The sequence below is a fragment of the Panthera pardus genome, unplaced genomic scaffold, assembly GCF_024362965.1.
Source record: "Panthera pardus isolate Hobbes unplaced genomic scaffold, ASM2436296v1 HiC_scaffold_11, whole genome shotgun sequence".
Taxonomy (NCBI): domain Eukaryota; kingdom Metazoa; phylum Chordata; class Mammalia; order Carnivora; family Felidae; genus Panthera; species Panthera pardus.
In genome coordinates, this window is record NW_026526666.1 from 88,558,987 (window position 1) to 88,578,772 (window position 19,786).

Genomic DNA, 19,786 nt, shown 5'->3' on the forward strand with positions numbered 1-19,786 from the left:
TGGAATTGGTCTGCCGTGCAGAGAGATGCCCCTCGTGGAGCCTTAACAGTTGTCTCTCATGTGAGACATTCTCCCACATGTGGGGCCGGGCGGAGGAGAGCGGGGAATTTGTGTATCATTTGTATGTCACAACCCGGGCATCCACAATTTTAAGGTGATTTTCTATAAATGATGCTTCAGCAATGTGACCAAATCTCACTAGTTTAGTTGCCCCGGGGTGGGGAAATGCCAGATTACCAAGAGGGAAAAAAAGTAAAGAGAATATTAAAAAAAAAAAAAAAAAAGTTTCATGTTTACCTCCTATCAAAAGGCAAGTTTCTCTCCTATTCCATTTAAAATAAAACTTTAAGGGGGCGCCTGGGTGGCTCAGTCGGTTAAGCGTCCGACTTCGGCTCAGGTCATGATCTCGCGGTCCGTAGGTTCGAGCCCCACGTCGGGCTCTGTGCTGACCACTCAGAGCCTGGAGCCTGTTTCAGATTCTGTGTCTCCCTCTCTCTCTGACCCTCCCCTGTTCATGCTCTGTCTCTCTCTGTCTCAAAAATAAATGTTAAAAAAAATTAAAAAATAAAATAAAAATAAAACTTTAAGGAGTGCCTGGCTGGCTCAGTTGGTGGAGGATGAGACTGTTGATCTCAGGGTTGTGAGCCTGAGCCCCACATTGAGGGTGGAGATTACCTAAAAATAAAATCTTGGGGTGGGGGGGGGGGCGGTGTTGGGCACCGGGACGGCTCAGAGGGTTGAGCCTCCAGCTTCAGCTCAGGTCATGATCTCACGGTTCGTGAGTTCGAGCCCCGCACCAGGCTTGCTGCTGGTAGGCACAGAGCCTACTTCACATCCTCTGTCCCCCCACACCCCGCCCGTCCCTCCCCTGCTTGTGCTCTCTCTCAAAAATAAACATTTAAAAAATAAAGAAAGAAAATAAAATCTCGGGGCACCTGGGTGGCTCAGTCAGTTGAGCGTCCCATTCTTGATTTAGGCTCAGGTCATGCATGATCCCAGGGTCATGGGATCGAGCCCAGCGTCAGGCTCCTTGCTGAGCATGGAGCCCGCTCGAGACCCTCTCCCTCCCTCTGTCCCCCTCCCTTGCTCGCGTGCTCTCTCTCTGTAGCTCTCTAAAAAAATAAAAGTGAAAATATTGAAAATAAAATAACACTTTAAAAATGCTCTTCGTTTTCTGCCTTTGTCAATTCTTCTTGCTAATTTTTACTTCGCTTTTGTTGTTCAGGTTTTACTGCTGCACATCCAGCACAATCCTCCTCCATTCCTTTTAAGAACCAGACTTCAACAATTCCAGAATCAGAAAAAAAGGGATTCAATAGTCAAGCCAAAAGATTTTATTATAAAAAGGTAATAACATCGTCTTAGAAACTCTGCATTTAATCTGGGTTTGAGCCTCAGGACGGGTGTGTGTGAGCCAGGCTGGTGCAGTTGTCCCTATGACCAATAGAGGGCAGTGTCACCCAAGGAGCCAATAGCCTATCTCCCAGTGTGCCAGAAGGTTAAGAACGAGTTGGGAAGTTATTAGCTTCAGAGAGAACGATGGCGTCTGGACTCATGGTGCCATATTGTACCCCAAACATTTTTTTAAAGAAGAAATGTATTTTATTTTATTTTCATTATTTATTTTTTTTAACTTGTTTTATTTATTTATTTATTTTTATTTACATCCAAATTAGTTAGCACATAGTGCAACAATGATTTCAGGAGTAGATTCCTTAGTGCCCCTTAGCCATTTAGCCCATCCCCCCTCCCACAACCCCTCCAGCAACCCTCTGTTTGTTCTCTATATTTAAAAGTCTCTTCTGTTTTGTCCCCCTCCCTGTTTTTACATTATTTTTGTTTCCCTTCCCTTATGTTCATCTGTTTTGGCTCTTAAAGCCCTCATATGAGTGAAGTCCTATGATTTTTGTCTTTCTCTGACTAATTTCACTTAGCATAATACCCTCCAGTTCCATCCATGTAGTTGCAAATGGCAAGATTTCATTTTTTGTTGCCGAATAATACTCCATTGTCTATATATCCCACATCTTCTTTATCCATTCATCCATCGATGGACATTTGGGCTCTTTCCATACTTTGGCTATTGTTGATAGTGCGGCTATAAACATGGGGGTGCATGTGTCCCTTTGAAACAGCACACCCGTATCCCGTGGATAAATGCCTAGTAGTGCAATTGCTGGGTTGTAGGGTAGTTCTATTTTTAGTTTTTTGAGGAACCTCCATAGTCTCTTCCAGAGTGGCTGCACCAGCTTGCGTTCCCAAGAAGAAATGTATTTTAAAATTTATTATAAAAGTATAAAATTCAAGAATCCCAAGTATATGAAGTAAAAGGTAAAAATCCTTTTCTCTCCCTCTGGTCCCGTTCACTCTTTGTGACAGGAGAGGAAATAACAAACCTTTCTTCAAATAACATAAAAGGAGAAATAAAAGGGTCGAATAAACTTAAAACCACCTTTGTGATCAAGGCCCCCCCTTTTTTCAAACTTCCTTTAACAGTGTGTTGTTTCTGTTGCTGTATCCCCTCCCGCCCCGTTTCTCCACATATTTGTGTCTCTTTTCCTCGATCTGGAAGATTCTGCATGGCTCCCCGGGCTCCTCGTGGGTCCTCAAGTAGCTTGGGATTGCATTAGCTAAAGGTTCAAGGGTCTGACGGTCTCCTCTCTCACCAGCAGGGGGCCGAAGCACCTCACAGACATCCTTAGTCTTTAAAATCTTCATTCCTTTACTCATTTAACCAAGATCTGTAGAATAACATTCTTTTGAAGGAGTCAACATCTCAGTTACCTTTGGCCACGTGGGGGGTCTCGTCAGGCCCCTTTGCCCCTCAGCCTGTTCCTCCTTTGTAAACAAGAATGCTGAATGAGAGGACGTTTAAATTCCTTTCACTTCTAACATTTTAGGATTCTAAGAAAGCAAATAATAAAGAATATAGGGTGTGTGTATAGGCTCGCGTGTGCGTGCACACACACACACACGCACATTTTTAATTACTTGAAGGTTTACCTCAGAGATGATAAAGAAGATATTTGCTCAGGACTTTTCTCTCTTCTCCCTCTAGTTTCTGTGTCTGTGTTTTAACTGTCCGCCGGTCTCTGTACCTTCTGTTTGGGGTCCTGTTTGTCAAGACAGTAATAATATGTTGCCCATCTCTAGAATACTTGCAGTTCAGCCTCCAATAAAAATAGTAGCAGCCACCATTTTACTGGTCCCTTCTAGGTGTGAAATCATTTTTAGACCATGTCCCTAATCCTCAGAACAATGCTAAAAGGAAGGGTTCATTGTCTTAATTTAACAGGAGAGGAAATCGAGGCTTAGGGGAGTTAAATGACCCACCCAAGGTCATTCAGCACAGGGCTCGGCACATAAGAGGCCCTACATAAATATTTGCTGAATCAACCTGGAAAGAATTAGACCTCAAACCCAGGTCTAGCTCACTCCAAAGCCTCATGTTGTTTCCACACACTACCACACCTCTTGCGGCCTCCAGAGCCATGCATTTGATTTATGAAAGTCAGCAGGTATGTTTCTGAAAAGGCCTTCGCCAGAACAGCCGCGGCACAAGGTAGGGAAGGATGTCAGGCAATGAGTGTAGGCGCCCTTCTATGTGATCCGGTTCTCCAGACTCGCTTCCTGAAACTGAAGAGGCCGGCATTTCGAGTTAGCATTCCAACCACTGCTTTTCAGAAACGTTTCTGCTCAAGGAACCAAGGGGGGCAACCAGCCAAAGCTGTAAGCAGCATCAGATACGGAAAGAAATCGCTCAGAAATTTGATTCATACTTTTCAGATGTAGTCACGTTGGTTTGACAACGTGGGAACTTTCATCTAGGTATTTGAAAGCCTTCTGTAAAAAAGTACGCAATTCTGTGGCAAGAGCACGGACGGGATCCGTAAATCAGGTTCCCTGTGTTCTGCCCTGTTAAGAGGCTGTGTGCCTTTAGACAAGTCACTTGACTTCTCTGGGCTTCGGTTTCCTCATCTGAAACACAAACAATTTGGACTATATAATCTTTTAGCTTCTTCAAGCTATAAAAACTGGAAAAAAAATTTTCTTGTTCTATGCTCATTATTCTCATTTCTCTTGAGGGAAATGGACACTGAGAAGTGAAAGATCTTGTGTAACATCACCCAATAATTTCGTGAGGCAATACAAATTAAAAACAGATTTTAAAACTCTGATGTTCACCACCCTTCTTAGGACATGAGTCATCCATACCCTGAGCCTGATCTCATAACTTGGTTGTATCCTCACATTAGTTCTGTGACCCATTTAGCCCGTCTTTGACACAGAGAATCAGTGCCTTGTGAAATGTGCACTCACCTTGTCCGTCTAACTTTGTGGGGAAACACTGCCCAGCTCATATGCCCTGTAATCAATCCTTCACGGGGCTTGGTGTCGGGACTGCAATTTAGGCTGCTAGAAATGAAGTCTGCTTCCCTGCACATTTTTACAATTATTTACAAATGTGCTGGTGACTCCGTGTGCATGAAGAGACATGCCTAACCTGGGGCAGAACGTAGCCCGGGAGGCTGATGGACATTTTCTTCCTCCACCTCCCTGTTTCTGTCTCTATTTCCCTCTGGACGGTGGTCACTGCCTTCCAGGCTGTGTAACACTAATAATATCTTTGCATCATCTTAAAAGCAAGGAGGTGGGGCGCCTGGGTGGCTCAGTCGGTGGAGCGTCCGACTTCGGCTCAGGTCACGATCTCGCGGTCCGTGAGTTTGAGCCCCGCGTCGGGCTCTGTGCTGACGGCTCAGAGCCTGGAGCCTGCTTCGCATTCTGCGTCTCCCTCTCTCTCTGCCCCTCCCCCGCTCATGCCCTGTCTCTCTCTGTCAAAAATAAATAAACGTTAAAAAATTAAAAAAAAAAAAATAAAGCAAGGACGTTATAATTGCTAGGCCCATGATTCTAAAGCCAGCTTATCCCTTCCAGGCTCAAATCAATGAATGTCAGTAGCATGCGTATACTGTATCCTCTAGAAGGGCTCAATTTAAACATACATGTTAATTTGATAGAGAGCCTGACAGTCAATCCACCGTCCCAGTTGGTAAGCAGGCCTGTATTTAGTTTGTGTGAAATTGTAGAAAGCTAATATCATTTCATTGATTAACTTGATGAGGCACTGGATCAGGGATGTTTTACATGTCGAGTTATTTATTTATTTATTCATTCATTCATTCATTCATTCAGTTAGAAAGAGAGTGAGCGAGCAACCTGGGGAGAGGGGCAAAGGGAGAGAAAGAGAAGGTCAACCAGGCTCCACACTCAGTGCAGAGCCCCACACAGGGCTCGATCCCACAACCCCGGGATCATGACCTGAGCCGAAATCAAGAGTCAGATGCTCAACCGGCTGAGCCACCCAGGCGCCCCACATGTCAGGGATATTTAAACGAAAGGAAGTTCAGTTCGCAGGGGCCACCGTGTCCAAGGGGATAATTACCCCAAGTGCGCACTCGGCTGCACGTCTGAACCACAGTAGGGTCAGCGGCACGCCTCCCCACGGGGTCTGCAGTATATGTTCCCGGATATAACAGACACTTGGCTGGCACTGACCGCACGGCAGGCACCCCTCGAAGACTTTTGCATTTATTTGCCCGTTTAGTTCCCATAATCACCCTGTGAGCTGAGTCTCATCGTTATCTCTGCTTTTCAGATAATGACCCTGAGACACAAAGAGGGGTGAGTAACTTGCACGGCCAGGGTCAGGAGGGGCAAGGATGCATGCAGGTGGCAGCTCCTGGTTCCCAGACGCTGCTTCCCATGTCACCCCGGGATGGAAGCAGGGACACCCTCCTCTGAGCTCTGGACGGCCACTCTTGTGCCCCTGTCCACCTTCTGCTTCACCTGATGGTAGGGGGTGTGCCCGTCTCACCTTCACCTGTCCGGAAACTCCTGGGGTCATCGCTGTCCTTTCCTGACCCCAACACCCCTCAAAAGTGCATGGAATGAATGAGCCCAACTCCAGTCTATGCATCCCTTGCTGAGTCACGGAACACACCCTGTCCATTTTGCACTGTTTTGCTGCGGCCCCTCCATCCCATTCCTAGAGTGTGTGAACTGCTAAGAGATCGTGCTGTGTCCTTCCTTGCACCTTAGCACAAGCCCTGGTCCACAGTAGTTTTCTTATTTTTTCTTTTAATTTTTTTAACGTTTATTTTTTGAGAGACAGAAACAGAGTGGAAGCGGGGCAGGGGCAGAGAGAGAGAGAGAGAGAGTCAGAGACAGAATCTGAAGCAGCCTCCAGGCTCTGAGCTGTCAGCACAGAGCCCGACGTGGGACTCGAACCCACAGACTGCGAGATCATGACCTGAGCCGAAGCCGGCCACTTAACCGACTGAGCCACCCAGGCGCCCCAACATCCAACTCTTGATTTCAGCTCAGGTGGTGATCTCACGGTAGTGAGTTCGAGCCCCGTGTCAGGCTCCACACTGAGCACGGAGCCTGCTTGGGATTCTCTCTCTGCCCCTCCTGCCACGCCCTCCCCCCCCCACCCCGCAAAGATAAACAATCTCCTCAAGAGACCTCATCCCCTTTCCTGGTTGCTCCCGCAGAGCTTCCAGGGTCCCTTCATTCTGCCATCCTCCCCCATTCTGAACAAAACAATGTTTTCTTGCATGAAGTACGCTCGCGGCCTCTCTCCCTTTGCAGCTGTGATCAGAGGTGTGGAAACTTTGGTGCCAGACAGAAACATATGTGGGGGGGGGGGCAGGGGTAGGGAGGGAGAGAGAGCAGAAAGGAAGAAGGCATCTTCCAAGGGACAAATCTCAGAGTCAGAGACAGTTTGAACCAGAAAGAGCTTCCGTGACCTCGAACCCCGGGCTCAGCAGAACAGCCCTTCCTGTGACAGTGTCTCGTCCTGAAGCCCACTGGTGGGCCAGGTACAGGCAGACTGCTCCTCCAAGCTGCTGCCAGCTTCCCTGGCTCCCTGTGGACGCCTGGCATGTGGCCGGAAAACCACAGATCTTGACGCCCCCACAGATGAGGGGCCTGAGGGCCGGTGCCGCGCCCCGGGGACAGAGGCCGACTCTCCCGCCGTCCAGGCGGTGCTGTCCTCTTCACTCTGGGCACATCAACCCGAGTAAAAGCTTTCTCGCTTCGATGAAGTCAGCAGGGTCGTTGGACACGTTGTCCTGAGATCTGAAGACCAGAGGCATTTGTGGGGAAAAATTGTTTCCCCAGGAGCCTGACATCCCTGTGTGATTTTGCTGGGGGCTTAACCACAGCACAGGATTCTGGTTCTACCTCAGGCACGTCCTCCTCCCGTTAGATACTTTTTTTTTTTTTAAGTTTGTTTATTTTGAGAGAGAGAGAGAGAGAGCACGAGCAAGGGAGGGACAGAAAAAGAGGGAGAGAGAGAATCCCAAGCTGAATCCCATCCGCTGACAGCGCGGAGCCTGATGCGGGGCTCGAACTCACGAACCGCGAGATCATGACCTGAGCTGAAACCAAGAGTCGGAGGCTCAACTGACTGAGCCACCCAGGCGCACCACCCCCCATTAGATCCTTTTAAGCCCCTCAGCAGGTCCCCAGTTTTCATTCTTCCTGCGCATGAACGAAACACCAGCTCGCTTCCCCAACATAGACCAAATCAGGGTGGGACATCTTTGCAGAGTCTAAAGGCAGCTCTAGTGTGGCCTTTAGCCAATGATCCAACAGAGACTATGTTTTGTAGGCCAAGAAGCAGTTTGACGAACCGTTGATTTGAAAGTATTAATCGGACAGAATTTATGAAATCAGGACTCGAAAGCTCAGGCTGCATAGCTGGCTGCAAGCTATGGGACTCCAAGCTTCCTATAACCCATGGACATGTCTGGGGTGAGGAGGTCTGTGCCCTGCTCCCCATGACCTCCCTACCCTATCCCAGGGTCAAGCGAGTGGAGATCTTTGTCCCACCCTTGGCACCCGCACAGGCTGCCTTCCGGGACTTTAATCCTTCAGAAGGGCTCTCAAAGTGCGTTTCAGCCAAACGTCACCCAGGTGTGTGTTGGGTGGAGGGATGGGAGCACATGAGCCAGTCCTCTCTTGCTTAATCCCACTCTCCAGGTCTTTAACCTCCACGGGAAGGTTCGGCTCCATTGCGGCTGGCGTGGGCAGTGCAGAGGTAGGAACGAGGATGAGAGTGGCCACGCACCGGCTCTCACCCCTCTGCGTGTATTGACTCATTTAATCCTCACACTTTGGGCCAGGCCGGGGAGACCACAGGTATGACATCCGCATAGTTCTCTCAGTGCTCGATAGGCAGTTGGTAGGGCTGAGATCGATAGTTCTCTTCCCTTCTCCCTCCCCACACCCATTTTTGCTTTGCTTATTTTTGCCCTCTGGGGGTGGTCTTGGCCAAGAAACCAAGGCGGCTAAGTTCACCCCAGTTGCAGTCTGGATTCTTATTTCTGGGATCTGCTCTGAGAGGCCTCAACTCACCGAAGCCACGAAAGGTTAGTCATGTGAACTGTCATCCCAGAGGTGAAAGGTCTGACTTTTTATTGCCCGCCCAGAGAGCCATTCACCACTTCTAGCAGTTGCCGGAGAGGGCCTGAAGGCTCTGCGTTTGGACATTTCCCTCCGCGGAGCTTAGAAACCTAGCTGGGTGTCATGAGAAGGTAGCAAGGGGCTGGTAGACCAGCTGTCCCCTCCGCGAAGGGGGCAAGTTCCGATTGATAGCATTTGCCAATTTCTGTGGTGTAAAAACCCCCACCTGGGGCCACTAGCAAAACCTCTGGCATTCTAACAGTCCCCCTCTGGAGCTGCCATGGGCCAGCTCCAGCAGACTGCTGCCTGGACACCTCTTCTCAGACATTCCTTCAGAGCAAACAGGCAGCACTCTGTCCCTCCAGGCTAAGAGGTGACAGCCCTCTTCGTATTTGGCCTGGCCTCCCACCAGTTTGCAACACAGCAGAATGAAAGCATGAGCTACGTCCAGTGGGGTTGCCAGATCGAGCAAAGGAAAACGCAGGGTTTCTAGTTAATGTAGAATTTCACATCAATGGCGAACAACTATTTTAGTATCAATATGTCCCCCCAAACTGCGGGGGACGTACTTACACTAAGATCGTTTGTAGTTATCTGAAATTCAAACTCACCTGGGCAGGGTGGGACGGAGTAGCTTTTATCGGGCAACTCTAGCTCCTCAGACACGTAGGTGCCCAGAAAATTGGTGGGAAACTGATGGCGGGCGTCGAGCGTAGCGGTAAACTAGGGGCGAGGGGTGTGCGTCTTCCTCGTTCACAGTTTAAACCTGGAAGAGTCGCGAGTACGTGTCCTGCTTCAGCTTTCCCTGGACTTAGGGACTCTCCAAGCTAAGAGGCACCCAAAGAAAGGCATGTGGCCCCATGTCTCTGATTTGCACATAAGGAAACTGAGGCCCAGAGGGGCGACTTGCTAAAAGTCACTTGGCGGGTGTAGCAGCACCGAGACGGGAATTCGCGGATTCAAAACGCAGGGGGACTTTTGTTTTTCTTCTATCCTACACCTTCTCATTTGAACATTAGTTTGGTTTAATGCTTAAGAGTAGTGGATTCTGGGGGCACCTGGGTGGCTCCGTCGGTCGGGCGTCCGACTTCGGCTCAGGTCACGATCTCGCGGTCCGTGGGTTCGAGCCCCGCATCGGGCTCTGTGCTGATGGCTCAGAGCCTGGAGCCTGTTTCAGATTCTGTGTCTCCCTCTCTCTCTGCCCCTCCCCCACTCGCGCTCTGTCTCCCTCTGTCTCAAAAATAAACGTTAAAAAAATTAAGAAAAAAAAAGAGCAGTGGATTCTGTATGTTTGGTGGAGATGGGCAAAATGGGTGAAGGGAATGAAAAGGCACAAAATTCCAATCACAAAATAAAAAAGTCACGGGGACGTATCATAAGGCATGGCAACTCCCGTTAATAACACTGTATTGCATATTGGGAAGTTGCTAAGAGAGGAGATCTTAAAAGCTCTGATCACAGGAAAAAAATCCTGTAACTGTATGGTGACAGGTGTTTATTGGACTTACCGGGTGATCACTGTCCAATGTATAAAAATATTGAATCATTACACCGTATACATGAAACTAATAGAATGTTATGTGTCAGTTATCCCTCAATCTATAAAAAAAGAGTTGACTTTGTACTAAGACCCCCTGGGTTCAAATTCAGGCTCTGACAGTTACTAGCCATGTGACCTTGGGCCTTATCTCTTTTGGTCCTGTCCTTCTGTCTTTAAAATGGGGATTAAATGAGTTACTGCGGGTGACTGGGTGACTCAGGCGGTTAAGCATCCGAGTCTCGATCTCAGGGTCGTGAGTTCAAACCCTGCGTTGGGCTCCACGCTCGGTGGAGCCTACTTAAAAAAAAATCATAAAGTACTCAGGGGCGCCTGGGTGGCTCAGTTGGTTAAGTGTCTGACTCTTGATTTCTGCTCAGGTCATGATGTCACAGTCTTGAGATTGATCCCCTTGTTGGACTCCATGGTGTAGAGCCTGCTTGGGATTCTCTCCCCCCCCCCACTTGCTCGCTCTCTCTCTCTGTCTCTCATACACTTAAAAAAAAAAAATAAAGTGCTCAGAACAGTGCCTGGCACACAGTGAGTGGCCACTCAACAAATAAATGCTAGCCCTACAAACAGCCCCCTAGAAAAATCTCTTCCTTGTTTTCGGTAGCTCCTCGAATCTTCTCCCACGTGCAGGACTCGGCCTGGGGCGCTGGTGCACCTGATTCTGCTGCACGTCTCATGGCCTGCCCCATTCTCCCTGGTGATCAGACCCCGCTCTGCACCCAAGATCACCATCACCTACAAAGTGGGAATCAGTGCCCCTTCACCCACCTGCTTTAAGTGAGGCTCAAAGGATTCCCTGTGTTTAAAATTCAGCACAGAAGAACCTATTAATCTCACTGACTGATGGCCCTATCCCAAATATTAAACCTTAATCACACACTGCTCAGGCCAGACTGGAAAGTCCTGGAAAGCCCTGGTGGCCCCTTAAGCTTTCTTTCTGCCCCGAGGAGAGTGGCAGGGACGGTGGAGACAACGAGCCTGGGTGACAGAGGTTGGGGAGAGCAAGTCTGCAGTCAGGCTGCCCGGATTTAAATCTGGGCTTCACCATTTACTAAATGTGGACCCAGTGCCTCTGGGCCTTCCTTTCCTTAAAATGGGCCTGCTAACACCCCCACTGCAAAGGGTTTGCGTTCATCATGCCCTTAGCATTGAATTCAGGTACGGCCGTTAGTAGCAGTGGGGTGTTGGATAAATGCATCCCCACGTGCCTCGGTGTCTCCATCTGTAAAATGGGGACAGTAGCCCCTTCCTTGTCAGAGGATTAAATGAAGCAACCTTTGAAAAGCTTGTGGCATCGAGTAGGCACCCAGTAAACTCTCAAGACAACGGAACATCCTTTTCATTTCATGCCACTTGCTTGGCCAACTTCCGTCAGCATATACTTCCCCCCGGTAACTTGCCTGGGAAATGAGCCGAAAGTCCAATTAGCTGCAAAAGCAGAAATGAGCTTAGAAATCAAGCGGTTGTTTATTCCTCTCTCTCATACCTCCCTCCGTTTAGCATTTGAGCCTCGTGAGCCTGCCTCCTTTTGTTTGAGAATTAGAAAGGGACTTGTTTGGGAGGAAGGTTGTTTTTGTTTCGTTTTGCTTTGTAAACAGAAACGCTCCCTGATTTCTCCTCTGAAAGGCTGAGGAGGAAGCTGAGTCAGGTGGGTGCGGTTAACTAACGTGACAGCGGTCATCGGTCCCTCACCTTGGGTTTGGCGGACCCAATCAGCACACGCTGACTCACGCATCAGCTGTCCTTAGCAGCCCATCCTGTGCTCACTTCTCTGATGCCATGACAGAACAGTAGCATTCTTCTGGAATGCAGGGCAGCATGGTGGAGGGAGAGTCGGGGCTTTGGGGGTCCCAGACCTGGGCTGGAATTCCAACCCCAGCGCTTGGTCACTGAGACCGTGACTGGGCAGGCTAGGAAATGGTAGAGCCGAGCCGTCACCGGGAAAGTGGTGGTGCCATCCTGGAGGATTACACTGGGGCTTAGCGTGGATGTAATGGGTGCAAAGCTCGCAGAAGAGCACAGTGGAAATGAGTGGATCCCAGTGACACCACGTTCTGTCCCTTTCAGGATGATATCCCGGGTCCTGGCTTCTACGATGTCATTCACCAGTCTCCGGTGTTCAGCAGTGTCTCGCTGTCTAAGAAAGGGACGTGCACTTTTCCCTCTATGGTGAGAACCCCCTCCTTGAGTGAGGCCGCTAGCGGGATCAGGAGCTTCCTTTTCTCCTTGCGTAAGCATGTGTTGGTCATCTGGTCCCTTCTCTCCAAATGCCGTGGTTCTAATTAGGAGCATAACTGCCACCTCACGTGTCACGCAAGTAAATTAGAGCCTGTGCCTTTAAGTAATTCCCCTCCCCTGCTAGACGTTGCCAGGGTGGGAAGAGAGGCCAGAGGGAGATTCAGGACCTGATCATCCACCATCGATTCTGTCATCACGGAGTGGACTAAGCAGATGTTTTCCTGAGATTTTTAGGTTCCGGGGAAAAGATCTCACTCTAATATGAGGTTTTACACCGCTTGGTCTCATTGGGTTATTCAAGATACTGAGAAATCTGATGGGGGCAAAAAGAAAGCAGGCAGCAGGCCTGAAATGCAGCGATCGTCCTCACCTCCCTGTTTCCCTTCTTTGTGAAATGAGGGTCTTTATGTTGGTGGATGGCTCTAAGAATCAAGGAACTCTATGAAGGGCCAATGTCCCTGAACATACTTGGGCAGGATTTTCTTGTTCTTTATTCGAATCTTTGTAAATTGGCAAGAAGAATAGACATAGCAAGGGAAAAGGGCCAAACTAGGGTAAGACCGGCTGAGGTAGGAAAGTGAAAAAGAAAGCAAACCCAAACTTGCATCAACGAAACATGTATGCCATCTGTCCCTTTAAAAATTAAAATACCTCAAGGAGCACTTGGGTGGCCCAGTCGGTTGAGCATCCGACTTCAGCTCAGGTCACCATCTCGTGGTTCGAGGGTTTGAGCCCCGTGTCGGGCTCTGTGCTGACAGCTCAGAGCCCGGAGCCTGCTTTGGATTCTGTCTCCCTCTCTCTCTGCCCCTCCCCTGCTTGTGCTCTGTCTCTCCGCACCCCCTCAAAAATAAACATTAAAATTTTTAAAAAAAAATTATCTCTTGCAAAGATGTATTATAATGCCTGACACTGGAATGGATTAAAAAAACAAAACAAAACAAAACAAAACAAAACACCACACAAAGGGTCCATTTAAGACACACTGAATGCAGCCACTTACTGGAATTTGAGTTTGGCAGAGGTGAGTACTCAAGGAGCGAGTTGACTTTGGAGCCAGCTCCCCATCAGCAAAGCCCTTGAAGTCACACATGCCCCCAGTGAGCTTACAGAGGAACCACGCCCTGCAAACAAAGAGACCTGAAAGTAATCTGCAACAGAAATGCCACCTCACGAGGCTCTGGCACCAGAGACAAGACTGAAGACCTGATCCTGACTCAGCTGTGGACGCTCGACGACGTGGCCTCAAGCACGTCACCCTTCTGTGTCCCAGGTGCCTCATAAAAGCGGAGACTCCCTGGAGGCTCTGGGCAAATTGCAATGAGCAACGTGCTCTTTGAAACTGGGAGCATTGAAAACATGCTAAATATCATGAGTGTTACCACCTGAGTCACAAACAATAGCTCGTGCAACACCTAGGTTTTCTCTGAGACATTCGTGGCCGGTCAATTCCTCCCGACTAGGCTTTGCGTGCGGTAACTTTCCAAACGACGAGGCTGGGCCGTCTGGAGGAGAAGAGGCCCAAGGCAAGGTCGGAGTGTTACGGAATCGAATCACGCCTGTCGGGTCTTTGAAACATTCAGACCAAACCCAAAAAGAACGCTGGCCCGTTGAGTGGTGCCGGCTTCCCCTCCCCGATTTGATGGATATGGGAATTTCTTTTTTTAGACATTTGGGTTCCTGGAAGCAGCCGGCAGTGGCTGGGGGAGATCTATTAGGAGATCCCACATCTCATCTAGCTTTCTGCACGGATGCGAATTTCGTGCCTCTGTCCCCCGACTTGGTAACTTTCACATTCGTTAGTTACCTCCTCCTTTTCCAGATCTGAAGACTCTGAAGGAATTAAAAGCAGCCCTTGTCAGAGAAAGATCTGCCTGACTGACCCCGGTCTGGCCAGGAGGAGCGGGATTGTAGGTGAGGCTGACCAAAACACTCTGTGGATCTATAAATTCTAGAAACTTCCTGATGGTTGTTGGAACCACTACACCCAACCTTTGGAGGGGACCTGTGCTCTAAGTCCAAGTAATTTAAAGAGCTTCAATAGCATATTCTAAATCTTTGTTCCAGAATTATTCATGACACAGCAGTCAGTCTGGTGGGAGGAGACTTCCATGGCCTTTCTGTATTTGCATGGTGGCAGGAGTGGTTCTGGAAGGCCTAGTTAAAATATAGTTAGGCTTCTTTATTGTAGGACTTCTCAGGGCACTTAATATGGCGGCGGGTATTATGAATCTTCAAAATGGGAAGATGCTGTGAGACCCTCTCAAGTTTATTTGGCTCTGGAACTCTCCCCCTGCTGCTGCGACCGCCAACACTCACTTACCTTATGCACCTCGCATGCCAAGAAACACTTTGGGAAATCGTGCTTTAGAAGAACGCTCTTGCCTAATTCTGTTGAGTGACTCAGGATGGAAATACTACAGACAGTACCACCAGGAAGGGTTTCACCTTCCCACCCTCTTCCTTTGGAGTGAAGAGGAAAGAGGAAAGATGTGTCCAGCCTAGTGGGCAGAGGAGAGAGAGCATAGCGATTCTTCTTGAACTAGAACCTTCCACAGTCATTTATCGGCTGGCCAGCTTGTAAATGAAAACTTGTATTGCTTTATTCCTTTTGACCCATTCCTCTTTAAAATGAGACATCTAGGGGCGCCTGGGTGGCTCTGTCGGTTGAGCGTCTGACTTTGGCGCAGGTCATGATCTCACGGTTTGTGAGTTCGAGCCCCACGTAGGACTTGCTGCTGTCAGTGCAGAGTCCACTTTGGATCCTCTGTCTCCCTCTCTCTCTGCCCCTCCCCCACTTGCTCTTTCTCAAAAATAAATAAACATTGGGGCGCCTGGGTGGCTCAGTCGGTTAAGCGGCCGACTTCAGCTCAGGTCACGATCTCGCGGTCCGTGAGTTCGAGCCCCGCGTCGGGCTCTGGGTTGACGGCTCAGAGCCTGGAGCCTGCTTCCGATTCTGTGTCTCCCTCTCTCTCTGCCCCTCCCCCGTTCATGCTCTGTCTCAAAAATAAATAAACATTAAAAATAATAATAAAAATAAAAAAAAAAATAAACATTAAAAAAAAAAAAAAAAAAGAATGAGGTATCTAATCCACACCATATAGTAGGGGCAGACTGCCTGGGTGATAATGTTGGTTCCACTCCTCATCTGATGGAGAAAGTCCAGTCTCCTCATCTGTAAATTCGGGATAATCACAATAACCACTCTCCAGGTTTTTCATGAGGATTAAATGCAACAACCCGTGGAAAGCACTCAGTTAACTATTGCCCAAAACTCAAAGGCAAAGTGCATACAGGGCTGGGGTGACCTTCCTTCTGGGAACATCAGTGAATCCGGACACAGGGGGAGGCCGACTTGGGACTTGAACCCAGGCTCGACTCTGAACAGCTGGGACTCTGGACAAGAACATTCTTGCCCCTGGGAGCACATCCACCCACGTACCATCAGTGGTCCATAGACTGAATGTTGGGACCCACTGCAACCGAGCAAGGGCGAGAAGTTGGTGGGGGTGGGGGTTCGTGCCTTCCCACAGCCTCACCCACTCGCTGTGCTTGTATAGGTAGTGACCCCTATCTGGCTGAGGAAAACCCAGAGCAGTGTTCTCAAGCTTCTAATCATAAAATAATGAGAATTTTTTCGTTTGTTTTATCAGACTCCAATACTTGCCATCCTAGGGTAAAGTGATGTTATCATCTAGTTTCTATGGCTTTTGCCCCTTTTCATTTGGCAAACATTGATTCTGTTTGTTTTTGTGTTTTTTTTTTTAACTGAAAATAGTTTATTGTGGCTTCCTGGAAGGAGTAGAATCAGTTCTACTGAAACAGAAAGATATCGTAGGGTTTTTTGAAATCAGCAATTAGGTGAGGGATCGGAGGCACAGGTGGACAGCGAGCCCCATGGACCCTTGTGCCTTTAAGACATTAGAAGCAAACTTGTCATTTGAGCAATTCAGATTACTTAATCTTAGAAGTAAGACGTGGGGTTTTACTCAGAAGGAAAGCCTTGGCTGGAGGAAGAAAGTCTAAAGCTTCCCATCATATAAATTACCCAACAGCTGATGAGTCAAATATAAGTGGCCTGAAATGGGATTGGGTGGCAATGCATTTATGGCAACATTATTTTTGCCAAGTCCCAAATAGAAGATGAATAACTTGAGTTAGTTTACAGAAGTTACAACAGGCCAGAACTCGCATCCTCCAAGAGCAAATCCTCAAAGCCTGAGGTCAGTTTATCGTTGTTACCGGCTAGAGTTTCAGCTTTTACAAACTGCTTTTAGACGTAGTGCTGGGCATCATCCCCTTGACGTCTGTCCTTTGGGGCCCCCAGATTATGTAAGACTGCTGATGCCTTTGGCTTTCCCCTTACAGCGTGCCCGACTGGACACCATCATTTCTAAATACCCTGCAGCTAACGCGTACACTATCCCATCACATTTTGTTTCGAAGAAAGACTTCAGTAATTCCTGTTCCAGCATGTTTCAGTTGCCAAGTTTTGCGAAAGCCCTCAAATCTGAGACTCCTGCACCAAACCATTACAATGTAAGATGTTGGGTATGCTTGTTAAATATGTATCGAATGAATGCTTTACTAAAATAAATGAAGGGGGGGGGACGCTTTGGGAAATATCATTTTAATGCGATTAGTAAATCAGTTAGTATTTGTTGACTGCCCAGTGGGTACATGAGGCTGGGCAAGGCCTTTAGAGAGAATTTGCAGAAACTGGAGAAAGATGTGAGCAACCCTGGAGGTCAGGGCGGAGCAGTGGGAAGACCAGTCCCTGGAAAACACCGTCATCACTCCTGCCCTAGAATCTTTCTGGGGCAGTTTTCTCATCTGCGACAATAGGTATTTACCGCCTTATTTTCCACCTGATATTTCCATATCAGAAATTGTTGTTTTTTTTAACAGTAACGCCCTGCTATGTAGTCACGGAGGCAGAACGGTATGATTAATGGTTCAGAGATGGAGCCAGGTTCAAATGTCCCCTCTGCCACTTTCTGTGTGGCTCCGGGCAAGTCCCTTCAGCTTTCAGGACTCAGTTTGTTGATCTGTAAAATGGGGACACATGTCCACTTCATAGTATTAATGCAAATGTTAAATTAGGTCATGGATGCTGAGTGCTTGGCACAGCCCTGGGCACACAGGGTTCCACTATACATGGAGATCAGCAGAACTCTCTCTGGGGAAGTCACGTCACTTCTTGAGCCTCAGGTGTAAAATGGAATCAATTATACTTGCCCTACGGGGTTATTATAAAAAGCAAACGAGACAGCAAGTGTGAAAACATAAGACGTGAATTGTACATAAGGTATTAATATCACTATATGTTGCAAAATGTTTTGGTCTTAGAATACTTCATCTTTAATGTCCTTTTTAAAATACTTATTTTGAGAGAGAGAGAGAGAGAGAGAGAGAGAGAGAGAGTGAGAGCAAGGGAGGGGCAGAAAGAGAGGGAGAGAGAATTCCTCTCCACTGTCAGCACAGAGCCTGACCAAGGGGCTCCGTCTCACAAATGGTGAGATCATGACCTCAGCGGAAATCGAGAGCCCGATGCTTAACCGACTGAGCCACCCAGGCGCCCCTCCTTTTTCTTTTATAACACTTTCAAGTAATATTTGTTTTTCTGACTACAAGGCCCCTGCCCACCTTCTGTGAGTGGTCAGATCAATTGTAATGTGCTCAAAGCAATATATGCCTGTGAGGCCAGCACCGTTCAATAGAAATATAATGGGAGCCACATACATCATTTAAATTTTCCCAGTAGCCACATTGAAAAGTAAATGTATAGTTGAAAAGTAAAAAGCCACATTGAAAAGTAAAAAGGTATAGGTGAAATAATTTTAAGAGCATATTCTATTTAGCTCAGTATATTCAAAACATTATTTCAACATCAAATCAATATAAAATTATTGATTATAAGTTTTATTTTTATTTTTTATAAATATTAAAACAAATTTTTTTAATGTTTATTTATTTTTGAGACAGAGAGAGACAGAGCATGAATGGGGGGGGGGGGGCAGAGAGAGAGGGAGACACAGAATCCGAAACAGGCTCCAGGCTCTGAGCTGTCAGCACAGAGCCCGACGCGGGGCTCGAACTCACAGACCGCGAGATCATGACCTGAGCTGAAGTCGGCCGCTTAACCGACTGAGCCACCCAGGCGTCCCTGATTATAAATTTTATTATAATTACATATAATTATAAGTAAAAATAAGTAATGTTTTACATTCTTTCCATCTAAGTCTTTATAATCCAGTGTGTATTTTATATTTTCAGCACATCTTAATCCAGACCAGCCATGTTTTTGGTGCTGATAGCCAGTGGCTACCCAGTTGGGTGGTATCGCTCTAGACAGTCTTCCCTTGGGTTAATCAGAGCCTGAAAATGATGATGATGATGATGATGATGATGATGATGAAACCCTTTTCAAGGCCCATGTGCCATTCTAAGCATTATGGATTCATTCTTATTTAATATTCACAAGAATCCATGAAGTGGGTTATCTTCAATTCACAGAAGAGGAAGCTGGTGCTCGGAGAGGGGAAGGGATTTGCCCAAAGTCACCCCACTCGAAGGGACCATTTGCACATCAGTGAGCACAGGGAGAGAACTGAGGTATACAGCTGGAGGGTGATCAGTCAGCATGGTCCAGCCCTGCTGGGTCTCCCTTCATGGGTTCTGTGGCTCCTCCGTGCCAGACCAGTGATCCAGCTCAGATTCTGGTGGGGAACTCGAGACAAAACTAGGAAACAGGGAAGCAAAATAATTACACATTGTGGCCAGCTTTGAGAAAGACAAACAGAGCCCGAGGGAGAGAATATGTAGAGAATATAAGGGGTTGGCAGTATCATGTACTTCAGGTTGGGTTAGATTGGGTGGTCAGAGAAGGCTCTGAGGCTGACCCGAGGACCGAAGGGAGAGGCAGAGTTGAGGGAACAGCGTGTGCAAAGGTCCTGGGACAGCAAGCAGCTTAGCTCTGGGAACTACAAGAAGGTGGCTAGAGTAGCATTAGCTAGGAGAGGGGAGAAGGGGAAGCCAGACAGATAGGCAGGGGCCAGTTCACTCAGGGCCCTAAAGACCCTGGGAGGGATCTTTAATTTTATTCTCTGTGGGAAGACTTTGGAGGGGGGGCGGTGAGAGGATGTGAGATGACATCATCTGATGTACTTTTTTAAAAAGCTCCCTCCAGCAGCCATATGGAAAAGGGACCATGGTGTGGGCGAGGAGTGGCTTTTGAAAAACCAGTTAGAAGGCTCTTCTACTAACAGGAGAGAGGTCAAGGCCCGGTCCAAGAAAGTAGTAATAAAGGTTCTTGGCCACCGCAAAATGCCTTTGCCATTCGTGAGACAGGTACTCAGTGTTTCACACGCCTGCCTCCCCAGCCCACTGGGTGCTCCTTCACTTCACATCCCGGTGCCCCGTGCAGGGCCTGGCGTGCCAAGCACTTGGCGACAAGTGTCTATGACATTGAAGGAATTACCCCCAGTAGCGTATAGCCGCTCATCTAGAAAAGACCGCTTCCCAAGACAGAGC

General features: G+C 47.9%; 1 protein-coding gene across 7 annotated transcripts in view; it reads left to right on the top strand.

Moving 5' to 3' along the window:
• Positions 1 to 19,786, top strand: part of STPG1 (sperm tail PG-rich repeat containing 1) — a 55,354-nt gene that overhangs the window by 16,360 nt on the left and 19,208 nt on the right. For 4 of the 7 annotated variants that reach the window (XM_019461803.2, XM_019461801.2, XM_019461802.2 and 1 more), the window contains 4 exons: positions 1,226 to 1,347; positions 8,047 to 8,205; positions 12,086 to 12,187; positions 16,622 to 16,792. In XM_019461803.2, the coding sequence (XP_019317348.2) occupies positions 1,226 to 1,347; positions 8,047 to 8,205; positions 12,086 to 12,187; positions 16,622 to 16,792 (554 nt within the window). The remainder of the gene's footprint in view (positions 1 to 1,225; positions 1,348 to 8,046; positions 8,206 to 12,085; positions 12,188 to 16,621; positions 16,793 to 19,786) is intronic. The other 3 variants (XM_053898804.1, XM_053898803.1, XM_053898805.1) reach the window with 3 other exon arrangements.